General features: G+C 43.8%; 1 protein-coding gene across 1 annotated transcript in view; it reads right to left on the bottom strand.

Moving 5' to 3' along the window:
- Window positions 1–12,605: 12,605 nt before the first annotated feature.
- The window catches only part of etnk1 (ethanolamine kinase 1), a 29,463-nt gene continuing 27,068 nt past the window's right edge, over window positions 12,606–15,000 (bottom strand). The window contains exon 8 of the mRNA XM_017715400.2: window positions 12,606–14,762. Coding sequence (XP_017570889.1) covers window positions 14,690–14,762 — 73 coding nt within the window. The 3' untranslated portion in view covers window positions 12,606–14,689. The remainder of the gene's footprint in view (window positions 14,763–15,000) is intronic.

Here is a 15,000-nt window from a genome sequence, read left to right on the forward strand (position 1 = left end):
GCGCTCGCGCTCTCTGCGCACCTCCGGAACGGCTCTCGGACTGAAACCACTTGATTCCAGCTTTACCCGCGACCGAACTGCTCCGAGCAGCGCGCCTGCGGGAGGAAACCGCCGTGCTGCGTTTCCACCAATCAGGTGGGGAGCGTGGGTCTCCTTGGTGATGGGGTCCCCACCCTGTTTAGAGGGGTACAGATGACCCATTGTCCCACTTACAGCCCTCCACTCGCTCAATCACCTGCACTTACAGCCGCTACAGAGGCTCCCTCGGTACTGACCAGCGCCAGCTTGTGGCTCCTCGTATGCAAATTTAGGCAAATCGTTTATTTAAATGGAAACAAAACTGGACAAATCAGACGCTTGAATGGATGTGAAACTGGCTCGCTTGTGCTAAACTGCATCATATTTCCATGACTGTTCATGCTGTAAACACTAATTCCCCAGCAGGCAGACAGCGTAATAAAAGGTCATATAACGTCATATAACAGCGTTATTATCATTCTATTAACTACTCCCATTGAAAACGCACCTTTTCTTTCTCTTCCTTTCCTTTTTGCCACTTTCACAGCAATTACAAAGCGCAGGAGCTCCACCTAAATCCTGACACCACCTTCACAGTTTAAACACAAAGCGCTACGTCTGACTGGACTGCGTCTCATTCAGCCCACAGCCTGGAGAGGAAGGCGCTCGCTTCCTCCGCGCACAAGCCGCTGAGAGACGCTTTGGTGCAAAGTAAGCGCCGTGGACGGCGCACTGCTGTCATCTGGTGGCCGTTTTCGGCAGTGCTGTGAACCGAGCGCCCGGCCTGGCTGCTCAGGTTAATCGATTGGGCCTTTATTGGTGCTACAACTGGCACACAGCTGGAGAAAAACGGTCTTTAAAGGCTTTAAAGGTTAAAGGCTGCTTCACTTTATAGGTTCTTACAATGTCACAAGGCCAGGGCTCCCCTCTATGTATGAGGAGTAATGCAGAATATGAGCCGTATGAAAACTGGGGTTCAATCCCCGACCAGGGCAGCACCCTACACTACACCAATAAGGGTCCTTGGGCAAGACTCCTAACACCACCTTGGCCTTCCTGTGTAAAAATGATCAAATTGTACGTCGCTCTGGATAAGAGCGTCAGCCAAATGCCATAAAGGTAAAAGAACGGAAAACCATCCATGTGAAATGAATGGAAGCCTGTTATAAAGGTTGGTTTTATGAATGTTATGCATAGTAATATTAGAAATATTAGAAATATTAGGCCATTGGAGCTCTTCACAGTGAACACTGGCCGCTTGTATCGGCTTATGTTGTGTATGATTGCTATGCATGTATTAACATTGCTGTCCGTTTTTATTTTTCTGTTATTTGAGCACGGCGGCTTGAAAATTCTCAGGAATTCTCCAAAACCGCTCGGAAGAAAACCTCTTTGCGTTGACATGCATTGAAAGTCAAGAACATTTTGCCCTCTTCTGTAAAGTTGCTATTTTGGAGCTGCATGTTTTCCTTTGGACAGCCACGATATATTGCATCCAGCAGCTTGCACTCGCGCAAATAATAATATTAATAATATATATTTTAGTTTTTAATGTGTTGTTTAAAGATCTCCTATTTCTTTAAAAGTGAAGTTGATTTACATTATGAGTTTAGTTTTTAGATGAAAAAAAGTTTTAATGTCATCCCACAGCATTCAAACACAAAGAGTTTCAGTCGGTGGGCGGAGCCTTATTTTAGCCACACCCCTGCATTTCAGAGCAGAAAGTGGGCTGCATCCCTGGCCCTTGTGGCCACATGGTGAGCACTTAGATCCCATCGTTTTGAAGTAAGTGTGTCCCAATGTCTGGAAGCCAGCGAGGAACAGTGCAAATTGTCACTACTCAAACACAGATTTTCACAAAAAATGAAACTTTTGATGAAAAATCTGATGATTTTCTGTGTGAAGAGCCATTCAAAGCTGTGTTTGCTGGTCATATACCAGCTGTTTTTGAAATTGTCACGGCTGAAATATTTGGTAAAGTTTGGTTAGAGTTATGATTGAATCAGCAGTGACAGAATGAAACGTTCAATCAGTTATTAAATATAAATTAAATAAACATAACTATATATGTTTGTCATATTGCCCCATATACTACACTATTCTGCATCCAATACTAATGTTTTGCTGAACTGTATATTCCCAGTACATGTATATGCCCTCTACCTCATCTGTGCTGGCTGGTGTACAAGCTTAGCATGTAAAATTAGTATGTAAAATAAACTACCGCATTTCTGCGATGGATATCAGCACATGGGTTCTGGAATACTTAGGAAAAACATCACCGCATCCAGAAACGCTGCCATCTTCTCTGGGCTCAAGCTCATCTGAAATTAGTTTAGATTAAGTGACCCTTATTAGTCCCACGACGGGGAAATTTCACCTCCGCATTTAACCCATCCATGCAGTGAAGACACACACACTAGGGGGCAGTGAGCACACGTGCCCAGAGCGGTGGGCAGCCCTATCCACGGCGCCCAGGGAGCAGTTGGGGGTTAGGTGTCTTGCTCAAGGACACCTCAGTCTTGGACTGTCGGTTCTGGGGATCGAACCAACGACCAAAGAACAGAGCTTCACGTGTCGTAAACAGTCACGAAGGCTAGCGAAGGCCAGTCACTCCCAGAGCTTCGGTTTCGTCTTGGCCAGCATCACAGGAGCGATTATGAAGTTCCAGTGGTTGACATCTGGACTCATCACCCACACTGCACTCGAGTTCATGTAAATAGGGCACGTTATTCAGCCACGGTCACTTCTTTGGTTCGTGTCCTTGGATTCTTTAAACTGACACTGCAGCCTCGGGCTCCAACACGGAGCGGCTGCGATGAGTCTCCTCTGATTTCTGTAAAGAAACGTCAGTCTCGATGTTTATGAGTCTCAGCAGCGCGAAATTATGACGAATGTCGAGCTGGACTGACGTAAAAGTTCCGATCTGGCTGTTCAGACTGAGTCGCATTGCCGCGGATCGGATACGGATACGGTTCGGATTTCAGTACCACGTATGAAAACGTCTCAAATCGGAATTTAAAATGTCAGATTCAGTGCGTTTATCTGTTCACACTGACACACTGACACGTCGCATATGAGGAAAAAGATCAGTTTTGCTCCACCGTTACCTGCTGTGTAAACATAGCCATACTGTCAGCTCAGGGGATCGAACCAGGGCTGGTTCCCTAACCTCCCACCCACGACTGCCCCCAGGAAAGTGACTGACCCCAACGTGATTTGAACACACAACCTTCCGACGCACTACCGTTGCACCACGAGGTCCTCACGGAGTGATGCTCACTGGAAATGTGTGTTGTAGCCTGACGAGTCCACCTTTCAGATTGTTTATGGAAATAATGAACGTTGTGTTCTCCAGGCCAAAGAAGAAAAGGACCATGAACACGTTTGGAGCAACATATGCTGCCTTTTAGACACCGTCTTTTTCAGTCCATTTTCATTTCAACATGACAGCACAAAGAAACATTCTGCAAGTGTTACAGCAGGACGGCTGCGTAATCGGAGAGGGCGGGTGCTAGACTGACCTGCCTGCAGTCCAGAACTGACTGCCACTGAAAGGCTTAGTGATGACTTCTGACTTCTACAAATGAAAAATGGCAAAAGGGTTGAGGTTAGGGTTGAGATTAGGGGCCAGGGTTGGGGTTAGGTTACCTGAAATGCTTCCTAAAAAAGTTTTTGTTTTGTCATAACCTTTAGAACTGTATGCCACAAATAATAATAATAATAATAATAATAATAATAATAATAATAATAATAATAATAATAATGTTTGTCCTTTTTCAGTTTTTGAGTTAATTTGTAAATGCCCGTTGCTCTTTACATTGTGTGTAAATTTCATGATGAATGGACCAAAAGAAACGACCCAAAATTTCTTGGAAAGGCGTCCGGTTCCATTGATTTACATTAAAAGTAAAGAAGGTTTTTTCCTTCTCCTGTAAAGTTAAGGTTTTCTTCTGACAACGAAGATTACGCAGCCGTCCTGCTGTAATATATGTCTGTCTGTCTGTCTGTCTGCCCTGCGATGGACTGGCGTCCTGCCTGATGACTGCTGGGATAGGCCCCAAACCCCCCCGCGACCCTGACGGAGAAGCGGCTTGGAAAATGGATGGATGGATGGATGGATGGATGTTCTTATGTAATACATAGAAATTGAAGGAGTATTCAAATGTATCTATATGCAAAAATACAGCCTTTAAAAAGTGGAATTATATACAGAACATAAAGCTCCTATCATGTAGTCAGGTTATATAAACTCAGCATCATTTTCAGTGTTCAGTATTGGCAGAAAAGTGGCGTCGGTGCATCCCTAATAAAAATAAACTACAGGGAATATTCCGCTGACGTGTCAAATAAAGATACAATTCCGATCCCAGACTGTCTTAACCCTCTCCTCAGACAGAGCTAACACTGTCACAAGAAGCCAGACTTATTTTTTTGCATTACAGGAGCTAAAAGCAGGGGGACGATTACGTATTGCGTGAAAATAACGTCAATAATTGAAAAATATTTCACAAGTTCTTTCCTGGAGGCGTCCGCGGCCTCACACGCCGCTCCGTAACTGACAATATGATAGGGTTTAACAATGCAGGCACGTCGCTAATGGATTCAAAGCGGGGACAAATCGGCTTCAACGCAAGGCCGAATCAGCCTCCGACAATAAGGTTCAGTCTGTCATTCTTCCAACAACAGTAGGCCTACAACGCCGCTCTATCACAGGCGGTAGTTTTTGCAATGAAAAGCCGCAAAAAGCGGCGAGATTAGCCTGGGAGCTCTCTGACTGAGTTAAGTGTCGAACAGTGCTCTGATACAAAGCCTGTTTGATCCCCGTGGATTGAAGGATGTAAGGCGTTCAAGGCCTACAATCCCTTTGTGGTGATAGCACATGTTTTTCACCATGTACTTATCCCCCTCCCTCCTCCCCACACTGCTCTCTGGTGCCTATTGTATTATCCTCTGCAAAGACAGCTGTTGGCATTGTCGCGCTGCCGGTAATCTGAGGGAATATCTTTAGCCGCCGCGTTATGAACAGCTGTTCGTCTTTGTGAGAAACGCTGTTTATCTGATTCCCAATCTTTAGCTCCTAGCTCGACGTGGGCCTTTTGATCCCGGCCATTACGCCGCCTATTATTCTCCGTGGTGAATCCGCGCTGGAAGCAGCCCGCATCTGTACAGAAGAGCTCCACCAGCCTGATGCTGCCGCCAGATGTTTTCGCCTGCATCCCCGATTTTCACTTGAGTGTAGGATGCGGAATATAACTACATCTGCTTAATGGGAGCACGGAGAACAGCTGATCGCAAGATGTTCCTCTGGAAAGAAATGGTCAAAATAACCGGAATTACGTTCCGTTTCGCACCCTGTTGACATCTGAGGTCCTGTGTCAGTCCGTAGGCTATCATGCCCAAATTAGGACTCGAAGGCTACGTTTACACAGCAGGGAAAAGTGGCCCAAACCTGAATTTCTCACCAAATCCGATGTTTTTGTTTGCCTGTTCACACTATCTTTTAAATGTGATCTGTATGTGACATCAGTCTGAACAGATCAGCTCCTAAACCGACCAGCATGAGCCAAAGAACAGAGTTTCACGCGGCTCAACCAGAGGTAAACAATCATGATGACTAGGGAACGCCAGTCACTCCCGGTTTCGTCTTCACCAGCACCGCAGGAGCGATTATGAAGTTCCTGTGGCTGACAGCTGAGCTCATCACCGACAGTGTGTTCGAGTTCGCCGTAAAAAGGGCCTGGTATTCGGTCACTTCTCTGGTTCGTGTCCTCAGATTATTTAAGCTGTTCGGAGCGGCTGTGATGAGTCTCCTCTATTTTTTGGTACAGAATCACCAGCCTGAATGTTTATGAGTGTCAGCAGTGCAAAATGATGACAAATGTCGAGCTGGACTGACGTAAAAGTCGCATGAATTCCGATCTGGCTGTTCAGACGGAGTTGCTTCGCCACAGATTGGATATGGATCCGATTTCAGTACCACATATGAAAGCTTTTCAAATCGGAATTGAAAATATCAGATTTGGTGTGTTTATCTGTTCACACCGACACACAGACACACACCTGCACCACATATGAGGAAAAAGATTGGATTTGGGCCGCTTTTACCTGCTGTGTGAACGTCGCCTAAGTAACTGAAGAGTTCAGTGACTTTAAACATGGCACTGTCATAGGATGGCACCTCTGCCTCAGCTCAGTTCTTGAAATTTCTGTCCTGCTAGATCTGCCCCAGACAACTGTAAGTGCTATTGATGTGAAATGGGAGCGTCTAGGAGCAACAACAGCTCAGCCACACAAGCCACAGAGCAGGCCACCATGTAGCCTGTCCTCTGTTGAATCCCTCACTAAAGAGTTCCAAGCTGCCTCTGGAAGCAACATCAGAACAAGAACTGTGTTTGGGAAGCTTCATGAATGGGTTTCCATGCCTGAGCAGCTGTGCACAAGCCTAAGATCATTATACGCAATGCCAAGCGTCGACTGGAGTGGAGTAAAGCGCCACCACTGGACTCCAGCAGCACTGCTGTGTCAGATCCACTCAGTGCTCTTGTTCAGTTTTGCTCCCTTTTTCTCATCGAACCGTCTTCAGTTCCCCAAAGTTACAAGGGTCCCTCTGATTGGCTCATGGTATCAGAATTATCCATAACCTTTTAATAGGATTCAGGTCCGGCCACAGTTTCACTCAAGCCACTGGCGTTCAGCTCCGGCGGCGACACTTGCGGTTTGTCTTAGTGAACTTTAGGATAATCAACATTACAGTCAATGTATGTGGGTTTCCAATAAATTTGCTTTGGGCTAACGTTATATTTTAAGCTTTAGGCTAAAACAAACTTTGCTTTGAATGGATATAGAGATTCACAGGGTACACATTACACAGACTACAGCTGATGTGGCTCTGGGTAAATTACTGGGTTATGTAAACATTTAGCTCAGTTAACTTACTTTATGTGTACACATACTTTACATGTGCAGGAATAAAACTTTACCTTAAGCAGCTTAAACTGAGCATAACTGACTGTCGAGCTCCCCTGCTACCACCTTCAGACCAGCTGCCCACGCCAGCAGTTACCACCTCATGCCTTGGACTAGCTGCCCACCTTACATTGAAGTTTTCATGGACTCCTAGCTATTATTACTATCACTGCTATTACCACCACCACCACCACCACCACTACCACCAACACCACTACCACTACTACTAGTATTACTACTACTACTACAACCACCACCACCACCACCACTACTACTACTACTATAACCACCACCACTACTACTACTACCATAACCACCACCACTACTACTACTACCACCACCACCACCACCACCACCACCGCCACCACTACTATAACCACCACCACTACTATTACTACTACTACTACTACAACCATAACCACCACCACTACTACTATAACCACCACCACCACCACCACCACTACTACTAGTATTACCACTACTACTACTATAACCACCACCACCACTACCACTAGTATTACCACTACTACTACTACTACTACTACTACCACCACCACCACTACTACTACTACTATAACCACCACCACCACCACTGCTACTACTACTACTACTACTACTACTACCACCACCACTACTACTACTACCACCACTACTATAACCACCACCACTACTACTACTACTACTACTACTACCACCACCACTACTACTACTATAACCACCACCACTACTACTACTACTACTACTACCACCACCACCACCACCACCACCGCCACTACTACTACTACTACTACTACTAATAATAATAATAATAATAATAATATAATCACGATGATTGTTTACATTACATATACTGTGACTTTATCAGTAAACCTGTGTGTACTGCAGACCTGATAAACAGCAGACCTGTGTGATGTATCGGGTCCTTTTTTTGTCTATAATTTATAGGTAGTCTGACCAGAGGAGGATGGGTCCCCCCTGGTGAGCCTTGGTTCCTCACAAGGTTTGTTCCTCAGCTCTGAGGGAGGTTCTCCTTGCCACTGGCGCCCCCTGGCTTGCTCACCTGGGGGTTTTATGTTCTTGTTAAAACTTTGTCTTTACTGGAATTCTGTGAAGCTGCTTTGCGACAACATCATTTGTAAAAAGCGCTACAAATATTTTGATTTGAATTGATATGAAGCTTTACGCTAAAGATTTTAGTTTGTGAACGTATCTCTGCTAAAAAGAAATGATGGTTCTGATGGTTTTGTAATGTGTTTTACTTTATGGTTTAACCGGTTAGCAGTGGTTGATTCGTATATATTGGCGACGGTCTCCCTTCCTGAATGGTGATATGCATGGCGACACATACAACCAGCACAAACACTCGCTGTTTATATCAGAGATGTTATAAATGAGGAGATGAAATGTGAACGAGACGCTCGTAACGCTCAACTTTCCTATAACGACTTTGTTTACATGGCACAATCGCGCTGTCCTACTGCGGCAGAGTAACACTGGCCTGATACCACGGCCGTGAAACTGCGGGCGTAAATGTCTGTCGCTCTGCAGTCAGACCCTTTTCAGACCAGGGGTCAGCTACTCTTCTACTGCCCTGTCGTGGCTCCACAGCTGAATCAGATCAGTAGGTAATAATAAAATAATCCTCCTCTACAGTAAAATAAAGCTCTGCTGATCCTTCAACACAGTTTAACAGTAAATGGTCTTAAACGCTGGAGTTAATGTAGAACTGCTGATTCACCCTTTAACCCTGAAGATCAGCGCAGACGGCTGGTCACCATAGCAACACAGACAACAGTCTCGCCCAGCTAGTAGCTAACGAAACAGCAAAAAGAGAGAGATTTCCGGTTCACGAACATCGATAATTTGGAGATGACCTTCACCTTCACCTCCTTTTTAGAAACCATGCCTGAGTTATTCTGGCTGTGTGTTTGGAGTCGTTGTCATGTTGAAACTGAATCTTCTCTCCAGGTTCACACTTCACTGTAAGTCCTCTTGAGATCCAACTCTCAACCGTTCTTTCTCCAAACATGACGAGCTGAATTATTGCCAAAGAGTTCTACGTTAGTTGCGACTTATCAGAGAACGTTGTTCTGATTTGTCTAAATGTTGGTGTGTAAATTAGACACTCATCTCTGAGCTTCTTGCTTATCAGAGAAGTTCAGTGTGGGGTTTATTTAGTCCACCTTCTCGTTTCTCAGCTCCACTGACCACACAGTTCCACTCTGTAGTTCTGCAGTTACAGACTGTAGCCCATCTGTTTCTCTGACTCTGTTACCCTGTTCTTCAGTGGTAATATTCACTAAAAGTTCATGAAATAGCAAAAACAAAAGTGTCTGGATACTTGATTCCCCTCAATTCATAACCACAGACCACAGATATTCATTGCCATCCCTGTAATTGTTTCCTGAAGTTATTATCTAATTAACAGTCTCACATTTCGGCACACTCCCCGATCACAGGCCTTCGTGCCATGATGTTGTTACATTTACTTCACTGAGCTCTAAATTGTCTTTAAAAGGCAAAAGGGAAAAAAAAAAGTTGAATGTTGCACAAATTAACACTAACAAGACTCTCTGCTAAACAATGCGGGAGCTAATGAGGTTACATGGAAATAAAACCAGAGCGAGCAAGCTGTGTACAATTACCCCGAATATAAATATCCCCATGTTTAAAGAGCCATTAATCAGATAAAAATAGAGTGAAGGAGCCTTTTTGTGATTAACGAGGTGAGACTTGTGCTAATTACTGCTTCCTCTGCTCATAATTAGGTTGGAGCGTCTAATCAGGATGAATGAGGGCCCTGACCCGCTTCCCCCCACCCCTCCATTGTTCCGCACCGCCACCGCTTCCTCCTTCACGGCTTCCGGCAGCTTTTTTGGGTTGTTTGTTTGTTTGTTTGTTTGTTGTTTTAAACCATTAAAATCCCCAGCATGCGCTTGATGAAGGTGAGGCATTCGTTCAGTTTAGGAAATGAAGACGTACAAAAGCAATAAACAGATACTGAAGATAAAAAGAAGACAAACTAAACATAAACTGGATAAAAGTTAATAAAAATAATAATAATAATAATAATAATAAGAATAATAATAATAATAATAATCACCTTTTCTGCCTGTTTTTACCAGAGTAGTTTTTCTGGCAGATGGAGTAAAGCGCTTGTAAACCTACGCACTTAAAAAGATGGTTCTTCAAGGGTTCTTTAGCAAAGAAAACGGTTCTATGTAAAACCGAGAACACTCAAAGAACCCTTTGCATGATTAAAGAATTCTTTGCATTGTTAAATGGCTCTTCAGACTGATGAACGTTTTCATGGTTCTATATAGCACCAAAAAGGGTTCTTCTCTGGTTACAAGAACCCTTTTGGTGCTATGTAGAACCCTTTGCAAAAAGGTTCCATACAGAACCATCTAAAGCACACTCTCCATCACTTCAAGAAAGCATAATTTAATGACGCAAAGTACTCTTTAACCACACAAAGGGTTCTTTGAGTGTTGCTGGTTCTATACAGGACCAATTTCTTTACTAAAGAACCGCTGACGAATCTTTTTTTAGAGTGATAAATATTTTGGGTGTAGGTTTTAACTTAATGTCTCTGTATAACACAAAAAAGGGTTCTTTTATTGTTACGGTGTCAAGCTAGTAACAACAGGAGAACATTTTTAGGTGCTATTTCATAAACGTTCCATACAGAACTACACACAATACATTCTCCATCAATCCGAAGAACCATTTCAACATGCAAAGAACCTGCATGGGTATTATGAATGTTCATGGTTCTGTACAGAACCATTGGTCCTCATTCACCACCCATTCTTAAGAAATTTCGCCAACACTTTCTATGACTGTCACGTTTATAAGCATCTATAAACACGTTCATAATATGTTATAACGCATTCATAAGGCATCATAAACACGGCTATACGTATAAAAAGGCATGATGGATGGATGGAGTAAAGCTTGTAAACCTACGCACTTAAAAAGATGGTTCTTCAAGGGTTCTTTAGCAAAGAAAACGGTTCTATGTAAAACCGAGAACACTCAAAGAACCCTTTGCATGATTAAAGAATTCTTTGCATTGTTAAATGGCTCTTCAGACTGATGAACGTTTTCATGGTTCTATATAGCACCAAAAAGGGTTCTTCTCTGGTTACAAGAACCCTTTCGGTGCTATGTAGAACCCTTTTCAAAAAGGTTCCATACAGAACCATCTACAGCACACGTTTCTCTGCTGTACTTGGGTGATTTTTCCTCTCGCCGAAGCTCCTCTTCGTGATGAAGACCGTCTCCCAGTCTGCCTTTGTGCAGTCGTTTCACCACACATCAACATGGACCAGTCCATTCTAAGCAGGCCTGAGGGGCGGCGCTGCACTGACATGACTGAAAATAATCACCACGACCACAAACAGCAGCCAAAGGTCATTTACACCCCATTTCCAGAAAAGCTGGGACGCTGTGCGAAACGTAAATAACAACAAAACGCAATGAAGTGCAAATCATTTAAACCCTGTATTTAATTGAACGTAGTACAAAGACAACATATCAAAACGTTTAAACTGATGTTTGTTTTTTTGAAAAATATTTGCCCATTTTGAATTTGATGCCACATCTTTTTTGGAATGTGTTCTACAGTTACAGACTGTAGTCCATCTGTTTCTCTGATACTCTGTTACCCTGTTCTTCAGTGGTCAGGACCCCCATGGACCCTCACAGAGCAGGTACTATTTGGGTGGTGGGTCATTCTCAGCACTGCAGTAACACTGACATGGTGGGGTGTTGGTGTGTGTTGCGCTGGTGCGAGTGGATCAGACACAGCAGTGCTGCTGGAGTTTTTAAACACTGTGTCCACTCACTGTCCACTCTATTAGACACTCCTACCTTGTCGGTCCACCTTGTAGATGTAAAGTCAGAGACGACAGCTCATCTGCTGCTGCACAGTTTGTGTTGGTCATCCTCTGGTCCTTCATCAGTGGTCACAGGACGCTGTTGGCTGGATATTGTTGGTGGACTGTTCTCAGTCCAGCAGCGACACTGAGGCGTTAAACTCTAGTAGCACTGCTGTGTCTGATCCACTCAGACCAGCACAACACACCCTAACACACCACCATTCCATCAGTGTTACTGCAGTGCTGAGAATGATCCACCACCCAAACAGTACCTGCTCTGTGAGGGTCCATGGGGGTCCTGACCACTGAAGAACAGGGTAACAGAGTATCAGAGAAACAGATGGACTACAGTCTGTAACTGTAGAACTACAGAGTGCAGCTATACAGTAAGTGGAGCTGATAAAGTGGACAATGAGTGTAGAAACAAGGAGGTGGTGATGACGTTATGCTGATCAGTGTATATTGTGTATATATAGTAACAAGCAACAAACTGTAAACCTTGTTAAGAAACTAAACTAAAGCAAGATTCTTTCATCATATAATAAATTAAATCTTTATATCTGTGTTGTAGTCATGGCGACCCCTGGTTCCCATCATCACCACTGTAAAGACACCTGAAGCACTTCACACCAAACCCCTCAGAATGCCCCAACAGATCAAATTATGCAAAAACTTAGAAAAATGCTGGAACCTGCCCTTTCAGTTGTGCGTTTAATAAAGAAAAATGAGGAGAAATGATATTTTTACTTTTTATTTCCATTCAAATAATGTAAATACAGGATCTAAAATTCCACTCTACGGTCTCATTTCTCTTTTCTTCCAGGTTACTGATTTGACTCCACAGTATTTCATTCTCAGAAAACAAAAAAAGGAAATCTCCCCTATGTACAGGTACAACAGACACAAGCAAAAATACGACGTGTTTAAAGATGTACATATACACATATACTACAAGTGGTAGTGGACGCTGGCCTGGAGAAAACCACATTTCCAGATAATGTGAGTAACAGCTCAAAGCGAGCGAGATTTGGTGGACCGTGATGGACACCTCCGTTGACTGTTAGGGCACAGACCACCCTAACTGTGTTCCAATGGACTGAAAACATCAAGTTCTTATTTCTAAGAAACACTTGCGTGAGATATAGGTGTGTGTATGTGTATATATATATATATATATATATATATATATATATATATGTGTGTGTGTATAATGAGAGAATCTACATTTCACAGTATCTAAAGGTACATCATGGACAGCTGTAATGCAGCCAAGCAGATAAGAGAGAAAGACGAGCAGAGAAACCTAAAGGCTCTTGGGGGGGGGGGTCTCAGAGACCCAGAAGAGAAGCCTAATTTTGAAACAGACAAAACTGAATGTTTATAGTGCAAGCCTAGTCCAGATCTGAGACGGACTGGAGCACCATGGGTTTAAAAAAAATAATAAATGTCCTTTTTCGATGCACTTCAAGTTACTCATTTCAAAGGGCCCATATCCTTTATCTTCTCTTGCACTTTATTTTTTCCCCTGAGGTCCATTTGCGACATATGTTTTCTTTCAAGTACCAAAAACCTATTTTTATGACCGTTTTCCAGCCTCTCTTCATCCCTTAGAATTAAACAGGCCGTTTCCGTTACCGTGCCTTCAGGACGAGCTGTCTCCGTGAACTGCTGCTGCTTCACCTTTGTGACGTCACAGAAACGGCGGACCTCGTATACGGACTGAACGAAAACGTTCACAAACTGCGTCCAACGGCTATTTTCTTTTTCTTCCGCTAAATAAAAGAATTTCCATATTACAGGCCCTTTAAGAGAGGTCTGAGAACGGTCCGTCCACCAGAAGGTCTCCTCATTAAGGCACCCAGGCAAATGACCAATACAAGCGATTGCTTCACGACAAAAATGTGCGCACCTCTTCAAAAATAGTTCCACTCAAACTGGTATAAAAACAGCCTTTGCCCAAAAGTAAACGTATGATACAGCATTCGAGTGGAAAAATACAATGTGCAGCCTTGTACGAGCACTTTGGTGTAGGCTTTCACCTTAAAGATAACAGATAAGGGCTCTCTGTAGGAAAATAACTACCTTCACCAACAGAGTCGTGTGGTGAAGCGGTTCACAGTGACAGGATGTGGCGAGAAACGTTCAGAAACGAAGAAGAGAAGAAGCAGAAAAAAAAAGGAAAAAAAAGCTCAGCCAAGCTTCCGTTGGTCCCCAAATCACAGATCTCGCTGCAGCTGTGCCAAGTAGAGTCTAAACTAAGTCTAAAAGGCCTAAAGCTCTGCAGACGACGCTGCAAACCCGCGCTGCATCATCAAGGACTTCTGTAAACAAACGAAAATAACTTGGAGGTTACAGAGAGTGGTGTGGTAAGCTCCAGGCACCCCGGTCTAAAATGCCCCCTGCACCTCGCCTCAGATCAGGCTGTTCTGAACTTGTTTCGGACCGCAACGAGCAAGAACCTTTGAGGGTATGGAGAGCCTGGGTTGGTCTCTGAGAGATCGGTTGGTCCTAATCCCACGTGGTGCTCAGCTGCAGAACTGACATTATCCCCTTTTCGTGCTCTTCCAGGCTTGGTGGCACCTCAGGCCTGGGACGTCTGAGGTGGAGGGTCGCGGCTCTCGGGGTCTGTAAACGAAACTAAAGAGGTTCGAGGAGGTGCTGAACAGAGAGTGGTGGGGTTTTTTTTTCCTAGGTCGATGTGCTCAGTCTAGAAAGTGCAGCATTAAATCCTTAAAACAGAAGAGCTTTGTTGGTACTGCCCACATCCACTAGAGGGAGCCCTTCTCTGGAGAGGAGACACAAAACCACAAGGAGAGAGACTATTCTGGAAAGTTCAGCGCTGTGACCTCCGGCTTCATCTTGAAGTACTGGTTAAAGCGGAGAACTGCATATCTACACAAAAAAAAGGAAAGGAAAAAAGAACATTAGTGGAAAATAAAAGAGCATTTCTACCTGATATTTTGATCAAAACTGAGTGGGTCACAAATTCTGTGAAAACTTATTATTAAAACAAACGTGGGTGTTTTTTTTAGTTGTGTGCATTTCTGGACTCTTTATCTAGAAATCAAGGTTGACTGAGTTCTATAACTTGGGCAACGTTCACACAGCAGGTAAAAGCTTCCCAAATCCG

The sequence above is a fragment of the Pygocentrus nattereri genome, chromosome 1, assembly GCF_015220715.1.
Source record: "Pygocentrus nattereri isolate fPygNat1 chromosome 1, fPygNat1.pri, whole genome shotgun sequence".
NCBI lineage: Eukaryota > Metazoa > Chordata > Actinopteri > Characiformes > Serrasalmidae > Pygocentrus > Pygocentrus nattereri.